This window comes from Barbus barbus (assembly GCF_936440315.1).
Source record: "Barbus barbus genome assembly, chromosome: 43".
In the NCBI taxonomy this organism is placed as follows: domain Eukaryota; kingdom Metazoa; phylum Chordata; class Actinopteri; order Cypriniformes; family Cyprinidae; genus Barbus; species Barbus barbus.
Window position 1 is genome coordinate 25,820,120 of NC_136721.1, and position 20,051 is coordinate 25,840,170.

Here is a 20,051-nt window from a genome sequence, read left to right on the forward strand (position 1 = left end):
TACTTCAGTCATAAATATGCCAAGTTTATTTTCATGGATATAGATGAAACACAAAACCAAACTGTTATCAGATGATGTCTGATAATACTCAACCTATGCCTGAATGCACTAACACAGGCTTCAGATCAGCCATACATACTCTTAAATAGATTGAAGACTGTTCTACAGAATAATATTAATCATTTTAATGGAAAATGCTACAAAACATTCAAACCTTTGCATACAAATGGAGTAGAAAAGAGTCAGCCAAACAAATACTGTTATGTACATTACTGGCCATTTGAAATCTCCAAATTTCTATTTGTGAAACCAATTTTATTTACAACTCTACGGATAACATATTTCCCTTCAATTTGCATTGTAAAGTGCGCAAAATATTAATTTAGGTATTTAGTATTCAGCCTCTCAAAATGGGGCGATATGGAACCAAAGGAAGCCTACTTGTTTTCAACAAAGCCCAAAACATTGAATATACCTATGTGATCCTTTGTGATCACAACAGGAAAACAAGATGACCTCCAGAACCATTTCAGTGATTGGGTCTCCCCAAGATATCTGGTTTTCTCAGTGGATCACTTGTGTTTAAAATAGGTACAGTAACGCTACTTGAGGAGGAACTGACCACTTGAGCGGCCATTGGCTTTGCCAATACTTGTACGCTTGAGCCTGAGGCTTGAATGATATTTAAGACGGCACCATCTGGGCTCAACAAGAGTTTAGCAGGAGTGGAAACTTGTATAGGAACCGTGCTTTGACCTCGCAATTGCTGGGGTAAAATAACAGGCTTTCCGATTGTCCCAGGTTGCACGGCTCTGATAGGTGGACAAGGTGTCATTATGACTGTGCTCATAGACGGAGGAACGGTTGCAATGGGAGTGGCTGGACTGGCATTGTTTGCACCACCGATTGGTGGAACCATTGCAACCGGAAGTTTCTGCATTCGTGATATCGTGCTGCTCATGGGCGGTACGGTTGCCATCGGTGAATGCCTTGGAATTGCAGCTTTCGCTGGTGGTACGACTGGCGCCATTTGGGTTTGGGATGGTCTTCCTTGCAAGAGCACTGGAGAAGTTGTGCTTAGTAAACCTCCTTGGGAAAGAGAGGTTTCTTTGGGACACCCGGTCGTACCTTGTGATGCTGTAACTGAGACGTTGGAGGTTTGAAAGATAGGAAGTCTCACAATGTCTGAAGATACACCAGGATGCAGAGCTTGTGCTACTTGTGAAAGAGCAGTAGGACCAGCCACATTCAATGGAGTTCTGATGCTCAGTTGCTGACGGAGTTGATCAGAAGGTCCAACTTTTGCTAAGGGTTGCCTGAACGGTGTTACCAATCTCACACCTTGTACAACTGAAGGAACAGTGTGAGTAGCTGAAGTGTTTGGACCTCTAGAAACAGTGGAAGCAGGACTTAGGACTTGCAATCCTCCAGGACTGGCAAGACTTGGCCCTTGCAATCTTCGAGGACCAGCAAGACTTGGCCCTTGCAATCCTCCAGGACCAGAAGGATTAGGCCCTTGCAATCTTTGAGGATTAGCAGGATTTGGCCCTTGCAGACTTTGAGGATCAGCTGGACTTGGCCCTTGCAATCCTCCAGGACTAGCAGAACTTGGACCTTGCAATCTTTTAGAACCAACAGGATTTGATCCTTGCAATCTTTGAGAACTAACAGGACATGACGACCCTTGCATTCCTCCAGGACAAGAGTTGGAGATAAGCAGAACATGGCTGCCAGATGCAAGGCCTTGAGAAGGTACAACAAATCTTGTGCTATTGATCAGGAGCTGGGTTCCAGGGGCAAGTGGGGCAGTGGTGTTGATCACAATTTTCTCCTGAACACTCTTGGTGGTAGAGGTCAGAGGTCGGACCCCAGAGGCCATGACCACCGGAGGAGTTAAATCGGAGCTGAAACTCAATGCAAAAGTACTAGATACTGCAGAAGCAGAAGTATTGGCTGTTGTTTTAATCAGTGAGTGTGAAGTGCAAAGGGATGTGATCACTGGCTTGTTAGCAGTCACATTAATTGGTAACGTAGTGTGTTTGGTAATTAGGCTTCCTGAATAAGAGGAAGACGTATTTGAAGTAGAGCTGCCATCTGATAACCCTGGTTTACAATGAAGAGTATTTAACGCTGAAACTGATGGAGGTACATCTGGTTTCACAACTGATAAAAGTGCAGAGGAAGCCATGTGGCCGGTGCCTAGAGTTGAAAACGTGAGCATTTTACCATTAACAGTCCGAGATACTTTTGAAGCACTTTCGGTATTCCCTGACAGACTTCTGCTTGCAACCAAACAGCTTTTTGGACCAATTTGGAGTCCACTTGTGGTTGAGGTCGCAGGTACTCTGGAGACGATCACAGGTGTATTTTTCGTTGAGGCTTCAGGTTTTTTGTTTGTGCCAAGTATTCTTGATGTTAACCCTGGGACACCGATGCTCTGGATGCTTGAACCAGAAGAAGTGCAGGATAAGGTCGCTCCCAAGTTGGGAATGACCTTCAATGCTGGTGTACTAGTAGAGGATATGTTAACCTCGGAAGTTGAAGTCTCTTTTGGAATGGTAAGTGCTGAGTTGCTTACGAACATGACCCGAGATCCTGGCACAGTACAGGTTGCTGTAGTAGTGGTGACCTTTGAAGGGATATTTGGTGAAGGTGTCACCAGGAAAACCTTTTGGAGAGTAGATTGATCTGGAGCTGTGCTTCCAGGTTGAGCCCTTTTTTGTGGCGGCTTCATTCCACATTTAGAGACCGTATTCTGCTGAGTGCCATCTTTCACATTTATAAGGACACTATCACTGCCTTTGCTTGTAGCCAGGAGTGCGGATTTACCAGGGATTGTTGTTTTGCCTGTAGTGCCGTTATTGGAAATCTGATTCAAGGTTAAAGGAGTGACAGTCCCTGCCACAAAAGTAGACCGAGGAGTGACTCCGGGTAGAGATTTAGCAGCAATGGTGGCCGAAACAGCTTGTGTATAAGACGTGGAAGACTTTGACACCAGAAAGGCATGAAGTTGGGGCGATACGTTAAAAAATGGGCTGGGTGGCAAAGCCCCTGTTCCACTTTCCGACGTCTGAACCTTCACCACTCCTGTGTTGCCTCCTCTCGTGGTGACAAGAATAGACTGAGAGTCTCTAATACATACTGTCCTGAGCTCCTGTTTAGCATCAGATTTGGTCAGACCACTGCTTGCTGATTTGTTCAGGGCCACCTTTGGTTCAGTAGTCTTTTTAGGTACACCAACAGTCGTTAAGTTCCTTAAACTGGGAGCAACAATAGCAGACGGTGTTCTTACAGTGCTGGTATCTTTCAAAGGTGCCACTGGCTGGACAGGAACTTTGTTTTCCGGTATAGTGAACCCTGAAACATTGGACACGTATGTTGTAGTCTTAGGGACAGATACAGAGGTCTGGGCTGCCTTATTCTCAGTGCTTTGAATCAGTAGATTTGAAGGCAGGATAACAACTTGTTGCATCGCCTTCGCCCCTGATTTTTGATCCGATACCGTTTGCACTGAAAAGTTTACAGAAGCACTTCCTTGCCTGAGAAGCCCCACGCCTCCTGCCGTCTTATACACCACCTGTCCAGTGCTTTCGGTTGCAGATGTCGTAGTTCTTGTTTCTGTAGAGACAGGCTCAGAGTGTTGCGTAGATGCACAGGTAGATGATAATTGGACAGGTGGCGATGCTGTTTTGTTATGATCCCGTACACCCTGAGCCATCACTGCAGCCTTCGGATGACTAATTAAAGTCACTTTGTTTCCAACACTCTTAGCCAGCAAAGCCTGGATCGGTTTGCAAGTCCCCTGAAAGCTACTCATAGTCTCTGGAAACACTGAAGCTTGTGGGTTCACTGTTGCTTGTTCTCTGGATGCAACTTCCACATTAAAATCAGATGTTAAGCAGTTCTCTGGATCAGTTTTGACTCTTTTGCATGGACTCAGTTCCTCACTGATTGCACCAGTTTGGCGCCGCTTTGAACTGCGTGTGAAGGGTCCAGACTCTGACGAATGCATGACAACATCAGGTCTGTCCACTAGGTATCTTGATTCGTTATTTACATTATCTGCAAAAGAGGGCAGCATGCATCAGTCAAAACAAACATCACACTCAATGTATTGAATGCATAAATGCCTTGAAAACAGAAATTGACGAACTGAAACAAAGTGCTGCTCAAACAACAAAAGCAAGGATTTTTGAAACACTTCCTTGTAATAAATTCATCAGGCACTTTCTATCACAACTACATTCATATTGTTTGGTTAGTTATGCATTAGAAATTCAACAATCCTTTAGGGCCTGTATTGTTTTTCTTCTCTTTGCATTGGCAAGAACTTACATAAAGGCCATGAAATTGGTAAAATTAGACATTTCAAATGTTAATCAGACTCACCTGTTGTCTCAGAGTCTTCCTTCATAGTTTTGTCCATTTTGAATTCATTCTCTTCCAGTTTGTTTGTTGCCTCTGCAGACAACAATCCATCTTTGCACGCAACTTCCCCAGTATCTTCTGTATCCATCTGCTCCCTGATAAAGTTCTCATATTCGGGGTGTTTTTTGAATTCGTCACACTCCTTTTTCAAGCGAGCTCTGTTGAGGACAAGGACAGGGATGAATTCACAAAGCCCTGTTGCCAGGAAAACATCGCCTCAAGGTAGAAAATAAAAAAAAGAGAAAACATCTAGGTGCCTGTTGAATGCAGTGAGGTGTATCAGTCACTGCGCATTACAATGGAAAGCTCTTTCTTGGATATAATTCAAATTCACCTCCCAGATCACTTGAGAAAACCTTTCTTTGATCAAAAACAAGGCTGAAATGCAGAAGTCTGAAAAACCACAATGTCAAGATTCACAAAGGGGAAAAATATGGTTGCACAGATTAAAAATTTCCCCATCTATATTCAGCATGTGGGTCCACATTGTGGTTTCAGTGCAACAAGGTAAAATGATTTCGCTTTCATACATTCACTTTTGAAATTAAAGTAAAGCACAGAAAAGGACTCGAACTACAAGGAGGTTCATGTTTACTCCTTTACCTGTTCCTCTGGAAGGCCTTGACGAGTTTGGGTTCCCATGGTAACAGCTCATTAAGCAGCCTAATAAGTGTGATGTGCAACTCTTTCACGGCGGCTCTTTTGTGTGGCCATCGTCCCTGAAATACGGCACAAAGACACACATCACATACACATCCATGCATCACACTAACTCATACTCGTCAAATTCAGATCATGCTTGCATGCAAATAAGCATATTAAGCCACACTGAATTCGTCTATTTCACATTAAAATGCCAATCTTGCTTTAATAAAGTGATAATATCCACACAGTTCAGGATATACATTAAATGCATTGAAATTATTTATGCAACCAAAAATAAATAGTTGTTATTTAGTTGCATCAATTGCATGTGCACAACATAAGTCAAAGATAAAATACTGTCATATAAATTAGCTTGTGCAATAGTACATGCATGTATGTTTGTGTTCCCTCTCTTACTAACAGGTCTCTTTTTGCCGTCCAGCTCATCTAGTTGATCTTCTATTTTACTGATCAGGACTCTGAGATCATCCAGACTGGAGCAAACCAACTACAAAAGCAAGAAAGAAAGGAAGAGAGATGGGAGAAAGAAATAAGGTTTAAAAAATATGTTTAATTATATATGTTTGTTTTTAATTGCATGCATTGTAAAACACTTTGGTTCAACTTAAATGTGTTCAGTAACTAAAGGCTGTTGATTATATGTTTAAATGAGTGTGGTTTTAATTATTCAGACATTATAATAAATTCTACCAAATGCTGTCCTCTAGTGAAGGTTGGAGAGAATACACAGCAAAACAAATCTCAGGTGACATGTTTTCAGATGCATTATGGGATTCTGGGATCTCTACTGATGTCTGAAACATTTACATTTACTGATTTACTTATAAAACCATCTTCTAAATGAGTAAATGCAAATCATCTGCTAATCTTTTGAAAATAAAACAGATCAATAAAGAGGCAGAGAATTTTGAAAGCAAAACTAACCAAACTAATATTGAAAGTGGTGAGAGAAAGTGTCTGATAAGTTTATTACACGGAATTAATTATTGCAATTAACTCGTGTTTTGAGGTTAAGAAGAAAATGTTGTAGGTTTATTATAGTAAGGCAAGAATGCGGCTCTGAAAACAGTTTTTTAATGTACTAGTATCAACAATAAAGCGCAAATTAAAATTAAACAACAGCAAATTAAGTATAAAATATAATAAATACCGTGTAAATATAAGTTACAAATAAAAATGTGTAAATAAAAAAATCAATCAATCAATAATAATAATAAGTGAAGTATAAATAAAATAATTACAAATACACAACATAATAATGAATGAAGTGTAAAAAAAATGTAATCAATAATTATAAGTGAAATATAAATATCATTGATATTAAGAAGAAAGCCTATAGTAGGTTTATCATGAAGGCAAGATTTTTTTATTAGAACTTGATATTGAACATAAAATCTTGCATTAGTGTAGTTTTAAGTTATCATTTGCTTTTTGTTGATCTCATTCTTTTAAATGCCTTATAATGTTTTGCATTTACTTTTATTGCTTTAGCAGATGCTTGTATCCTAAGTGACTCTCAAATGAAGAACATTGTGAGCTTTTTTAACTGTAAGGCTCAGATTATGTACAGAGTGTTTTTGTAGGTAATGAAGGCTTCATCTGACCTGAAAGCTGGGTTCAGCTGGGAGTGGAGCAGATCCTGACGGTCTCCTCGCTAACATCGCCTTCCCATCAAACCTCTTTCCTGCAGACGGAGAAACACCACAGCGCATGATCTTGAGCAAAAGCACATGACATCTAATGATGAAGTATATGCAAGTAATAAATGTGTGAGGACTGGACACAAACATATCATTTTCATAAAGTCAGCATGGATTCAAGGTTATTTTACTAATAGAAGTACTGTGAATTATTTATCTGTATTCTAAAAACAGCATTTTTAAAACTAATTTCCATCTTTGATTATTGATTATAGTTTAACATTTTGTATTTTTTTCATTTTAACATGTTAAATTTAAATGGAAAAAGCTAAATATTTGAGATGCTACAAAACAAACACTCAAGACTTACAATGCATTTCAACTGATAATATTAATGCATTCAGCTTAAAGGCATTGTAAAAAATGTGTAAATAAAATGCATAATTAAAAATTAAGTGTAAATAAAATATATGAAGTATAAATACAATGAATAACTAAATGCAAAAAAGAGACCAAATATAAATATAAGAGACAAAATATAAACCTCATATATTTGTGTATATATATATGTGTGTGTGTGTGTGTGTGTGAGAGAGAGAGAGAGAGAGAGGGAGAGAGTATGAGAGTTTGTTGTTCCTGTCATCAATTTTATTTATGTTATATATGGAAATCAAGTCATGTCAAAATAAATAAAAACTGAAGTGTAAATAAAATAAATAGTTAAAATAATTTAAAAATAAATAAAATCATTCAAATAATCAATAATAAATAGTAATTCAAATAATTAGAAATAATAAATAAAAGGTAAATAATATAAAATAGAATTAATAATAAATGAAATATAAAAAAAATCTTAAAAATAAAATCAACAATAAACGAACTGTAAATAAAAAATAAAATCAACAGATGAAATGTAAATAAAGTAAATAATAATAACAAATGATAGGTAAATAAAAAAAATTAAAAAATGTCAAGTTCCAAAATTACTATAAGCAGATAAACATATAAATAACATAAAATAAAAATAATTAATTATACTTGGTTAAATGGTTTCAGAATGTGTGCCATTTAATCAGAATATGGAGCAATTTTATGCTACTTTTGCATCATTTGTTTGATGACATGAGGGTGAGTAAATGACAGAATGATAATTTTTGAGTGATGAAGTTTTAGACACTCAGCAGCGCTGTCAGAAGTGTTTATTCCTCACCCAGTTTGTGTCTCTTCCTCTTGTCTTTCTTCTTGATGTTTTTGGCGGCTCTCTGCAGGCTGCTTCTGGCCGTTCGGTTCTTCAAGCTCAGTTTGCTCCTCTTCGTTTTCTTCACGCCGAACTTCCTCTCTTTCTTCTTCTTCTTCCTCTTCTTCTGGGCTCGTGTCGGTCCGGATTCGTCCAGTCGCAGCCGTGTGTTTTCGGTCCAGAAACTCTGCGACTCCTGCGTCGCTCCGGAACAGTTCGCACAAGGGCTTCGTTCCTCGGCGCTCAAGTGATTCACATCGTCTCTAGGACTTCTGTGAGTGTTCAGAGCCGGCGAGACGCCTTTATAGCAGCTGTCTCCGACTCTGAAACACGGCTCACAGTCCGACTCCTCGTCTTTGAGCCGCCTGTCCTCCGTCAACTTTCCTCGGACGCTTACAGAGTCCAGAGAATCTTCTCTGCACCACGAGGGAACGCCGGAGGAGCATTTCTGATCCAGATCCTCCTCGTCAGCGAGAGAATCTTCTTTCACGTCCCATGTGTTCGGCTCCATCCTGCTGGAGCTTTCCTCCTCCACCTTTACTTCATCTGCAGACACACACAGATCCTTCTTGGATTCAACGGCAAACTCGATCAGATTCACTGACATGAGCAGCATAATGTAGCCAAAGGATTAAGCAATAAACATCTTATATGCATGCATACATGTGTAAATAAAACTAAGTTTAAAATAATTAAAAAATAAAATGATAGTAAAGTGTAAATAAAATAAATAATTAAAAAATAATTAATAATGAAGAATAAATAAACAATATAGCGTAAATGAAATAATGGGGGAAAAAGCTAATTAAATGTAAATGAAAAAATAAAATAAGTGAAATATAAAACAAAAAAAATTATTAATAAATTATATAAACAAATTAATAAATTATGGTAAATAATATAAATTGTTAAAGTAAAATAAAAAAATATAAATAAGATGATTCAAATTAATAATAGTGTAAATTAAATCATTAAAATAAATAATACATGATATACATAAAATAGTAAATAATACAAATGGTTAGGAATAAAATACAAATAAAAAACAAATAAAATTTATTAAAATCAATTATAAAAGTGTACATTAAAATAAAAAAATGAAGCATAAATAAAATAAGTAAAAAGTGAAGAGTAAATAAATTAAAAGATAAAAATAACTAATAAATAAAGTATAAAAAGTGAAGAGTAAATAACTAAAAAACAATACAGTGTAAATACAAATTAAAAAATTATATAAATAGCAAATGACGTATAAAATAAACAAAAATAAACTTTATAAAAAATTAAGTGTAAATAAAATAAGTAGTTAAAATCAATTAAAATAATAATAAAGTGTAATTAAAATAAAAAAATAATAAACAAAAGGTAAATAAAATTAATAATAAGTGAAGTATAAATAACATTCTTAAAAATATAATCAATAAATGAAATGTAAATAAAGTAAATAATCAATAACAAATGATAGCTAAATAATTTTTTTTTTTAAATAAAATAAACTGTAAATAAAATAAAAAAATACTTGTAATAACAAAAACAGCTCACATGCGTCGTCCTTGACCTCTGACCCCTCCGGTTCGTGGGATCTGGTGACCTGGATCAGCGGCAGCGGCAGCTCGACGGCTCCGCAGGGGCTCTGGCTGTAGATCCGCAGGTCAGCACCACAGAAGTGTGGGAAGTGAATATAAGCGTTGTCCTGAGCGTCGTAGCCCAGGATGGACTCGCGGCACTCGTGGATGGGCTGCGCGAGCACAGCGTCCTGCACCTCCTTCTGTGTCTCGTAGACGTGATCGCAGAGGCCCTTCAGGAGCCAGACGCGCTGCTGGAGGGGCAGCAGGTGGAAGGCCGTCTCCTCCAGAGGACTGACCGCTCCTAGCGTCCAGAAGAACTGCCGGCAGAGCCCGAGGCGCTCCGCACGCGCCGCCTGATAACAACATCAGCATAATAATAAAAAAACACTCACATGATTCCTCCTTGACCTCTGACCCCTCTGGCTCCTCCTCGGAGTCGGGGCACATAAGTTACAGCGATATCATCAACTTGATCGCACAGATATTAGGGGTGTATCGGCACACAAACATGACGCTTTTGACGTCACGGTTCGGGGAAAAACTAAACATAAAAAAGGGGTGGTGATGGCGCAGTGGATAAGACACATGCCTTTGGTGTGAGAGACCCGGGTTCAAATCCACTGTGAGACACCAATGCGTCCCTGAGCAAGACACTTAACCCCTAGTTGCTCCAGAGGCGTGCGACCTCTGACATATATAGCAATTGTAAGTCGCTTTGGATAAAAGCGTCAGCTAAATGAATAAATGTAAATGTAATGTAAATGTAAATTGCTTTTTTTTTTTATTAAACAATGGTTTACTAAACAAATTGTTTTTTCTTTAAATAAATTCAATTATATTTTTCTTAGGGATAAAAATCTACCTCAGCTTCTACAGGGAGCCCTTTTACATTAATATAAGGTTACACTTAAAGCCCAAACTTAAATTCAATTACTATTTATGTTTAACTATAATTATCAACACTTCAATTAAATAAAAAAATTGCATGAAAACTTGTAAATTGTTATTAAAATTAACTTCTAAATTATACAATTTGTATTCGTTGTTGAAATACTTGTTTCATGAAAGATTTATTTAAACATATATTAAATAATTAAGACTAACAGGTAAAGTAAAATATAATGAGTATATAGTCTAATTTGTCTCAAAATGCTCTTCTCTAGACTTAAAGCTGCTTTGACACAATCTTTATTGTTAAAAGCACTATATATATATATATATATATATATGTGACCCTGGAGCACAGAAGCAGTCATGAGTAACACAGGTATATTAGTAGCAATAGACAACAATACATTGTATGGATCAAAATTATACATTTCTCTTTTATGACAAAAATCATTAGGATATTAAGATCATGTTCCATGAAGATATTTAGTAAATTTCCTACTGTAAATATATCAAAACTTAATTTTTGATTAGTAATATGCATTGCTAAGAACTTCATTTGAACAACTTTAAAGGAGATTTTCTCAATATTTAGATTTTTTTGCTCCCTCAGATTCCAGATTTTCAAATAGTTGCATCTCAGACAAATATTGTCCTATCCTAACAAACCATACATCAATGGAAAGATTATTTATTCAGATGATGATGATGCTTAAATCTCAATTTAAGAAAATGGACCCTTATGACTACAGGGTCACATTTGAAAAGCGCTGTATGAATGAGGGTGACCTGACCTGGCGTGGCTCCTCGGCGCGGCCGACCGCTCTGTACCAGCTCTGGACGCGGCGGCGCAGCTGGCTCTCCCACTCTCTGTAGGGCATCGGCGGCCGGCGCTGGACACCGGATCTCTTCTGCGGGTGACAGAGCAGCGCCGTCATGATCTTAGCCAGGAGCGAGCTGCAGCGCGGCATCAGCAGACAGCGCTCCAGCTCGTAGAAGATGATCTCGGGGAGGTGGAGCGCCGTCTGAGCCAGGCACAGGAAGTGACCGATGGCAGGAAGTTCCCACAGACTCCAGAGCGGACACGGCTCGGCCAGAGACAGCAAGGAGCTCTCCCACTCCTCCAGCTCCTTCACCGAAGCCTCCTCGGCCTCCTTACGCTCCTGCTCTCGCTGCCTGCGTCACACAGAACAGTTTGCTTTATTTGACAAAATTTAAAACATAACACAAAAAATGTATTCACGCTAATGACGCTCACACGAGTACATAACATTCATAACATAACACGTTATAGATTTAGGTGTGATAAAGAAAACACAGAATACACAGAAACTCAAAGCTTTTCACTACAAACTGCCAAAACAAAAGTAGAAATTATGAGAAAAAAATATATCACTAAAATATATTACAGTTTAGTCAATTTTATGGAATATATTAATATACTATTGTCTATGATATTATATTACATTCATGCAAATGTTAGAGATTCAGGAGTCGCTACAATTTCTGTGACGCAGAAAACACAAAACACACAGAAACTCAAAGCTCTTCACTACAAACTGGCAAAAAAAGAAAAGAAATTATGACAAAGATTATTATTACAACAATTGCATACATTTATGACAAAAATATTATTAATATTGTATCTGTTGAAGACTTTTAAGGAATATATAAATATACTATTGTATAATCAAAGTAATAATAATTTATTTATAATATTTATTTTACATTCTTTTAAGGAATATAACACAATTAAGAGACTATTTATCAATTTTATACAGTAATTTTATAAAAAATTTATACAGTGTACCTCTTATAAATAAATACAAATGCAATGTTTTGTTATAAAGGAATTGTTATTTTTTATTACATTTTAAAAATATAGACTGATAAAGTTTATGAATTACTTTCATTACCACAATGATACATTTCTTTTTAAATACAGAACATCAAATCCAGAAATATTGAATTATATTGAATTTTGGAGAAAAAATAGGGTCCTGCTGTTGCTAATTTTATTAATTCAGTTAATAAAACATTCTTATTGATTATTAAAAAACTAATTAAACCATTAAAATGGAATCCAGGAAAAATTAAATGGAAAACAGAATTTGGGGAAAAATAAAGTGGCATTTAAGAAAAAAAAAATTAATGAATAAAATTTAAGGAAAAAATGTAACGTATATCATTGGGTTTGTTACTGTTAAAATTGCAATAAAATATTGAATTGATGAAGATGAATGAATTCAGTTGGTTAATATGCTTTCTGATTAGAAAAATGTAAAGTATTAAAACAGAATCCAGAAAAAAAAATAATTTTATTAAAATTTTGGAAATTAAATGGAAATTTTGGGAAGCTTATTATTGTTAAAATGTTAATAAAAGATATTATTATTAAAGTTGTATTTATTCTGTTGATTGAAACATGCTATTTGAGCATTACAATGTAATTAAACTATTAAAACAGATTCCAGAAAAATTATTTTAAAAAATTTAAAATTCGGAAAATTTCAACGGAATTTGGGAAAAAATAGAATGGATGAATTCAGTTGATTAGACATACCTTTTGAGAATTAGGTTTCACAGACAGGGCTTAGACTAAACCAGGATTAGGTCATAGTTCAATTAGGACATTTAAGTCATTTTTATAAACATGCCTTAGAAAAGAACAAAACAAAGGCACTGATATATTTTAAAGGGGTCATATGATGCTATTTTAAAGATCATTATTTTGTGTATTTGCTGGAACAGAATATATTGTCATGCTTTAATGTTCAAAAAACACTTCATTTTTCAAATACTATACATTATTGTAGTTCTTCTATGCCCCGCCTCTCTCAAACGCTTCGTTTTCTACAAAGCCCCTCCTTCCAACAAGCACAGTCTGCTCTGATTGGCCAACTGACCCAGTGCATTGTGATTGGCCGAACACCGCAAGCACGAGTCGGAAATGTAACGCACCTTTCCATAATCACGACCTTCAGCTTTCAAGTTAGTTTTACCATCAGTTCAAGCCCGAGAGGAACAGAGATGATGCTCGTATGTATTTACACACAAGCTGCGGTTAAGACGATTTCTGACGGGCTGTACACTCCGCTGTGATTGAACGAGCCGTTTTAGGAGGGCGTGGCAGAGTCTTAACTTTGATAAAGAACATCTCTTTGGTTTTGAGACTTTAGTCTTTGCAACTTCAGGGATCTTATCTACGCACAAACAGCTTGTAACACTCCAAAGAGGAAGAAAAACTTGAAATCGCATCATATGACCCCTTTAAGATCAGTCAGTGCAAGTTTCTTTTACTTGAAACAGCTCAGACTTACAGTTTAGTCTAGGACTAGGCTTAAGCCTTGTCTGTGAAACTGGAGGTAAATCCAGAAAAATAAAACAGAAAACAGAAACTGTGAAAAAGTAAGATGTCATATAAGTGTAACAGGTTGCTGATGATGTGAGTTGTTTTGACCTCTTCTCTTCTTTGGTTCTCTGCAGCTCCTCCAGTCTCAGCGCCTGCACCACGATGGACTCGCTGCTGGCCAAACTCCGCGGCACTGACCGCCGTCTGGACGACGAGCCGACCGCCGCTTTCTCATCCTCCGTCCCAAACCGGCCTCTGGAGGTCACGGCCAGCGTGGTTTTCTCCCGCAGCGTCCTGACCATCAGCAGAGAAATCAACACAATCACTGAGAGTCTGTCTGAACAGATAATCAGAGTCACCAGGAACAATGGAGTCGCTACAAATACTGGAAACATAGATGCAATATTTCTAGTTAATTTGACTGAATATTGTAGGATTTGGTCAGATGCGATGCACAGATCGTTTTTGTTCGTCTGAGTAAAGGTCATTGCACATTGAGTCCAACATTTATCTGTGTTTTCGGATTCATCATCTTTCCTATCAAATCATGAAATGCTTTTAAAAATTAGACTAATAAATATCACCAAACTTTTATGAAAGCCCGTTTTTTTCCACGTAACAAAAAAAATAAAGAAGATAATTATGAGTTTATTTCTCACAATTCTGACTTTTCTGAAAATAGTCAGGATTGTGAGATAAAAAGCCATTTCCTTTTCTATTTCTATTTTTATTCCACATACTTGCCCAGTTGATTGATAACATTACGAATTGCAATAATTTACTGTACTAAAAGTTTTTCAATGCCATGTTTGAATATGCAAAAATGAGGCATTATCTTACTAAAAGTGTGCTAATATGCATATATTTACATATGAACATTGGATAAAGCCAGGTTCAAAACTCTTGTTTGATTTTGTTGTCACATTAGAGTTAAAGAGGACATCATCGGATGCAAAATTCACTTTTACATGGTGTTTGAACATAAATGTGTTGGCAGTGTTTGTACACATCTACCCTAGAGAGGGGCGGGGTCAGCAGAGCTCATTAGCATTTAAAGAGACATGCACCGAAACGGCTCGCTGTGAATAGAGCTGATTTTGACAGGGTAAAAAGGGTTCTTACACTACCATTGAGAAATTTTAACTAAAGTATGTTATAGACTTTTCATGAAGACCCTAAAGAATCATATCAACTTATGGAAAATGGGCATCCGATGACCCCTTTAAAGTTTTTTTCCAGAGGTGATTCTGGATTTCTCTTTTTATCACCTCATAAATCAGAAAATACTGTCAACAGACAGAAAACAAACACATTTTCACCATGTTTTGAGGAGTAAAATGTTGTCTAAATCAGTGTGAATGAAATATGAACAAACCTTCAGAATATAGAGAGGAATAAAACTGCAAAGTTAGCTTTTTGTAAGAGGAAACAATTCTTTAAAGATATGGATTGGAATTGAAAACGATGCATATATATAAAGTGCAATAAAATAATTTTGATAAAATAACATAATGGCTAATGGTATTTTTTTTAAATTTTGAATTATTTTATTTATTTATGGGTCAAAGACACAAAAAGGGTTTAAGCATAAAAACAAAAGTGCAATACTGCTTTAAATTATTGTTGCCCCCCCCAAAAAAAAAAATATTTTTTAAAAGTTTTCTGATTAATTTAATTGCAATTTTGTTTTTGTTTTTCGGGTGAGCAAAAAATAAATATCATACATTTTTCCCTTATTTACAGAAAACACCCACTAAAATATCATTCAGTGTAACAATTTTGTCAGGCATATTTACAACAAAAATCTATTTATGACATATTAAAAGACTAATTACTTTCACCCCAAATATTAATTAGTTGCAATTTTACATTTTAAAATTTGCCACTATCCTAAGTTTTGCCCATTTGTCAGTAAGAATTTTTCACTCATTTAAAACACAATAAAATTTAATATGCTCCCTTATTCTTTTATATATTTTAATATGTACAAGTCAGAATACACATGTTTGAATTTTTGACACTGAATGACAATGTAACATTTCAACCAAATATGACATTTTATTCTCCAAAAACTTATTTGAAACCTTAAAAGTAGACACTTTACTTACATTTAATGTTTCTATGGACATAATTTCCTTTGATGCGGACATCTTAACGTCTTTGACCCTTTTATATTTTTATTTTAGTTAAAGTTTGGGTCATTTTTATTAGTTTTTCTTAAATTTTTAAATTTGTATTTCAGTTTAGTTATTTTAGTGCAAGTTAAACCAAATGAAAACGATTATATTTTATTATATATATTATATTTTATTTCAGATGAAGCTTATTTTATTTTAAGTATCAAAAATGTCAATTCATTGTTTTAGTTAAAAATAATAACCCTGCTCATAACAGCTCTGATGTAAAGTGCAACCTATTCAATTCAAAATGAACAAATTAATTTAAAAACCATTAACTTTTGATTAAAACTAACATCAGTCTCATTTACATATCTAACCCTATAAAAACTACTGTAGCATATTTGATACACAAAGCCTCTAAATGATGAACAAGATCAGTCTTTGCTGTTAAACCTGTTTTAGATAAAGTGCAATAAAATCAACACTTAAATGTGTATTTTGGATGCTTTCTTTTTACTAGTCTGAAACAAAACAAAAAAACACTTAATGTAACGACAAATTAGGAAGCAAAATCTCAAAATTGACCACTGCATGAAGACCAATGGTTTTGCATGCAATGTCTCATCTCAAACTTCTCGCCACTGATTTTTCTTTTTACCTGGACAGCAAGGTCAGCTTTTGCTCTAGAATGACCTCCAGTTTCTGGGCTTGTTTGGAGATCCAGTGATCGATGCCGTGAAAGCGGTAACAGTTCTCTAGCATCAGTCTAAAATCTGCCACGAACGCCGTGATGGACTCATACTCGCGATTCACGAACTTATCATCCATCTTTCTGAAGCACATCTCGGCGTGGTCCCTGGGGCCCATGGGACGCCAGAACGGGGCCGTGATGGACTTATGCTTCTCTGAGAGGAAGCTCTGAAATATTCTGTGGGCCTCCTGGATCTCGGGCGTGAGATCGTCCTCGTCGTCCTCTGGGGTTTCATCACAGTGTGCCGTGAGATTCTCCAGCCCTGATTGGTCAGTCGAAGCGTTGCAGGAGGCCAAGGTCAAACGGAGGTTCGGGTTCATGTCCGGGGAGGCGTGTGACGTGGATTCACACGCGTGTGCGTTCTCGCACGAGTCCGAATGAGGCTTCATTCTCCTGCCGTGATGCTGAGGGCCTCGCTCACCTGCACAGGTAACGTTACCACCAGCATCATCTGTCAATCAACGTCAATCTGTCATCACAAGAAGCCATTGCTGTTCCAGATGGAGACTGTTTGAAGACAAACAAAACACTTTAATTACACTACTAAAAGAACTTCCTAGGATCCTTATAGCATGCTAATTAACACCTGATGAATAATGCATTTCTATAAACAATCTGCTTAAACTTTAAAGTGCATTAACCCCCTCGAAATTACGTTCATCTCTCATTCTCGTCATCGTGGTAATGTTTCGTGAGTTTTTAAGACATTACCGGAGCGCTGTTCTGTGTTGTCGAGGGAAACATTAAACCACCCGCACTAGGCCGCACCGACAGCGGCCTCGATTTGACTCTCACACCCGGGAGGGCTCGCCTGAGCCGGGCAGCCGCCGCTCTCTCTCCCGCCGACCGCTGAAGCTCATAGTTCCAGTGCGGCTCGATTTGTCAGTAAACACAGATGAAACCCGAAGCACGGCTGTTCTGCAGCGTCACGAAGGAAAATCTGACAGATTGTGCGAAAAATGAGCGGCGGAGAAACGCGTGCTGATGTAGAATGACTTGAAAGAAACACGGCGACATTCACACAACGCTCTGTGTGTGTGTGTGTGTGTGTGTTTGTGTGCGTGTGTGTCTCTCTCTCTGTGTGTGTGTGTGTGTGTGTGTGTCTCTCTCTCTGTGTGTGTGTGTGTGTGTGTGTGTGTGTGTCTCTCTCTCTCTGTGTGTGTCTCTCTCTCTGTGTGTGTGTGTGTGTGTGTGTGTGTGTGTATGTGTGTCTCTCTCTCTCTGTGTGTGTCTCTCTCTCTGTGTGTGTGTGTGTGTGTGTGTGTGTGTGTGTGTCTCTCTCTCTGCGTGTGTGTCTCTCTCTGTGTGTGTGTGTGTGTGTGTGTGTGTGTGTGTGTGTGTGTGTGTGTGTGTGTGTCTCTGTGTGTGTCTCTCTCTCTGTGTGTGTGTGTGTGTGTGTGTGTGTGTGTGTCTCTTTGTGTGTCTCTCTCTCTGTGTGTGTGTGTGTGTGTGTGTGTGTGTGTGTCTGTGTGTGTGTCTCTCTCTCTCTGCGTGTGTGTCTCTGTGTGTGTGTGTGTGTGTGTGTGTGTGTGTGTGTCTGTGTCTCTCTCTCTCTCTGTGTGTGTGTGTCTCTCTGTGTGTGTCTCTCTCTGCGTGTGTGTGTCTCTCTCTCTGTGTGTGTGTGTGTGTGTGTGTGTGTGTGTGTGTGTGTGTGTGTGTCTCTTTGTGTGTCTCTCTCTCTGTGTGTGTGTGTGTGTGTGTGTGTGTGTGTGTGTGTGTGTGTGTGTGTGTGTGTGTCTGTGTGTGTCTCTCTCTCTCTGCGTGTGTGTCTCTGTGTGTGTGTGTGTCTGTGTGTGTGTGTCTGTGTCTCTCTCTCTCTCTGTGTGTGTGTGTGTGTGTGTGTCTCTGTGTGTGTGTGTGTGTGTGTGTGTGTGTGTGTGTCTCTGTGTGTGTGTGTGTGTGTGTGTGTGTGTCTCTCTCTCTCTGTGTGTGTGTGTGTGTGTGTGTGTGTGTCTCTCTCTCTCTGTGTGTGTGTGTGTGTGTGTGTGTCTCTCTCTCTCTCTCTCTGTGTGTGTGTGTCACTCTCTGTGTGTGCGCGCGCGCGCCTGTGAGTGTGTGTGTGTGTGTGAGAGAGAGTGTGTGTGTGTGTGTGTGTGTGTGTGTGTCTCTCTCTCTGTGTGTGAGTGTGTGTGTGCGCGCGCCCGCGAGTGTGTGTCTGTGTTCGCAGAAAATTTAATTTTTTAAAACTTTACATACTCTTCATATTTAGTAAAGCAGCGCTAAAACCTGTTTTATTACAACGCAAGGAAAAGCACTGAAATCTGACTCTTTGCTCCAGAAACATGTCAGTATTCTAGAATAATCTCTTTATTTGACATAAACTCACACATTCTGTTCATCTGCTGTTCTCAAGTCAAAATAATCCTTTTTGAGAAAATCAACAATATTGTTCTCAGTAAAGATTTCAGAGTAAATCTTGAGTTTATTTCTGAATTATGATTTGAATTAAACTTGAGCAGAAAGTCTGAAATCTTTAAGTCTTATAAAAAATGTCCAGAAAATGTCCAGATCATATTTCATCCTCAAAATCAAGGAAAATAAAGAAGAACATGAAGAAAATGAAAAGGAAGAATAAAGAAGAATCCTCAATCAGTTAGAAATATAAGATCTAGAAGTATACGTTCTTTAGCTTATTCTTACTTTACTTACTTTAGTCATTTAGCAGACGCTTTTGTCCAAAGCGACTTACAAATAAGAAAAAGTAACTAAAACTAAGTTACAACTCTATAAATACTATATACCACATATTTAAGAAAATAAAGAAATTAAATAAAATTGACACATGCATATAACAACATTTCAATATTCTTATTTATGATTTTAAGAGATCTGACAGTATAAGAAATCTCAGCAAAGTGTTTAGAAATTTGTTCTTGCGAATAAAAATCTTGCAATGTGAAAAACATGGTTGCAACCAGAAAAAAAAAAATATATATATATATATATATATATATATATAGCTATCCTCTGTGACGTCATCGATCAGCCACGTGATGCTCTCAGTGACCACTAGATGTCTCCAGCGTTCATCAGAAAACACTGAAGACTGTTCACAATAGTGCACTACATACTGCGCAGTATGCACTCAATATGATTATGAATACAGCTGCTGTGACGCAGTATATGTATGAGAACCGATTCAAATACTAGACTCCAGGTATCATTTCAGGAATATACTTTTGAATTCGTAATCTACTTTTGTGTAAAAAATGTCTGAACTTTGAGTCAAGCAAGAGATGAAATCGTGGTTGATGTAATTTCTGGTCCATTCATTAATCATACTGGAAATGGAAGGAGAAACTAGTACAGTTAGGGTTAGTGAACAACTGATCATATTAACCACTTACTGTAGTACAGTAACTTCCTATATTCATCAGTGATGTTACAGTAACCATGGTAGT

At 37.4% G+C, this 20,051-nt stretch overlaps 1 protein-coding gene across 1 annotated transcript; it reads right to left on the bottom strand.

Moving 5' to 3' along the window:
- Position 1: 1 nt before the first annotated feature.
- On the bottom strand, positions 2-18,045 carry LOC306862231 (putative bromodomain-containing protein 10). The gene is made up of 11 exons (XM_079404974.1): positions 17,362-18,045; positions 16,558-17,157; positions 13,888-14,073; positions 11,222-11,603; positions 9,514-9,892; positions 7,945-8,517; positions 6,699-6,778; positions 5,495-5,581; positions 5,032-5,147; positions 4,390-4,586; positions 2-4,062 (listed from the first exon to the last, which is right to left on the bottom strand). Exons 2-11 carry the CDS (start codon positions 17,037-17,039, stop codon positions 530-532), a joined length of 6,015 nt encoding a protein of 2,004 aa, XP_079261100.1. The 5' UTR covers positions 17,040-17,157; positions 17,362-18,045; the 3' UTR covers positions 2-529.
- Between the last annotated feature and the right edge of the window lie 2,006 nt (positions 18,046-20,051).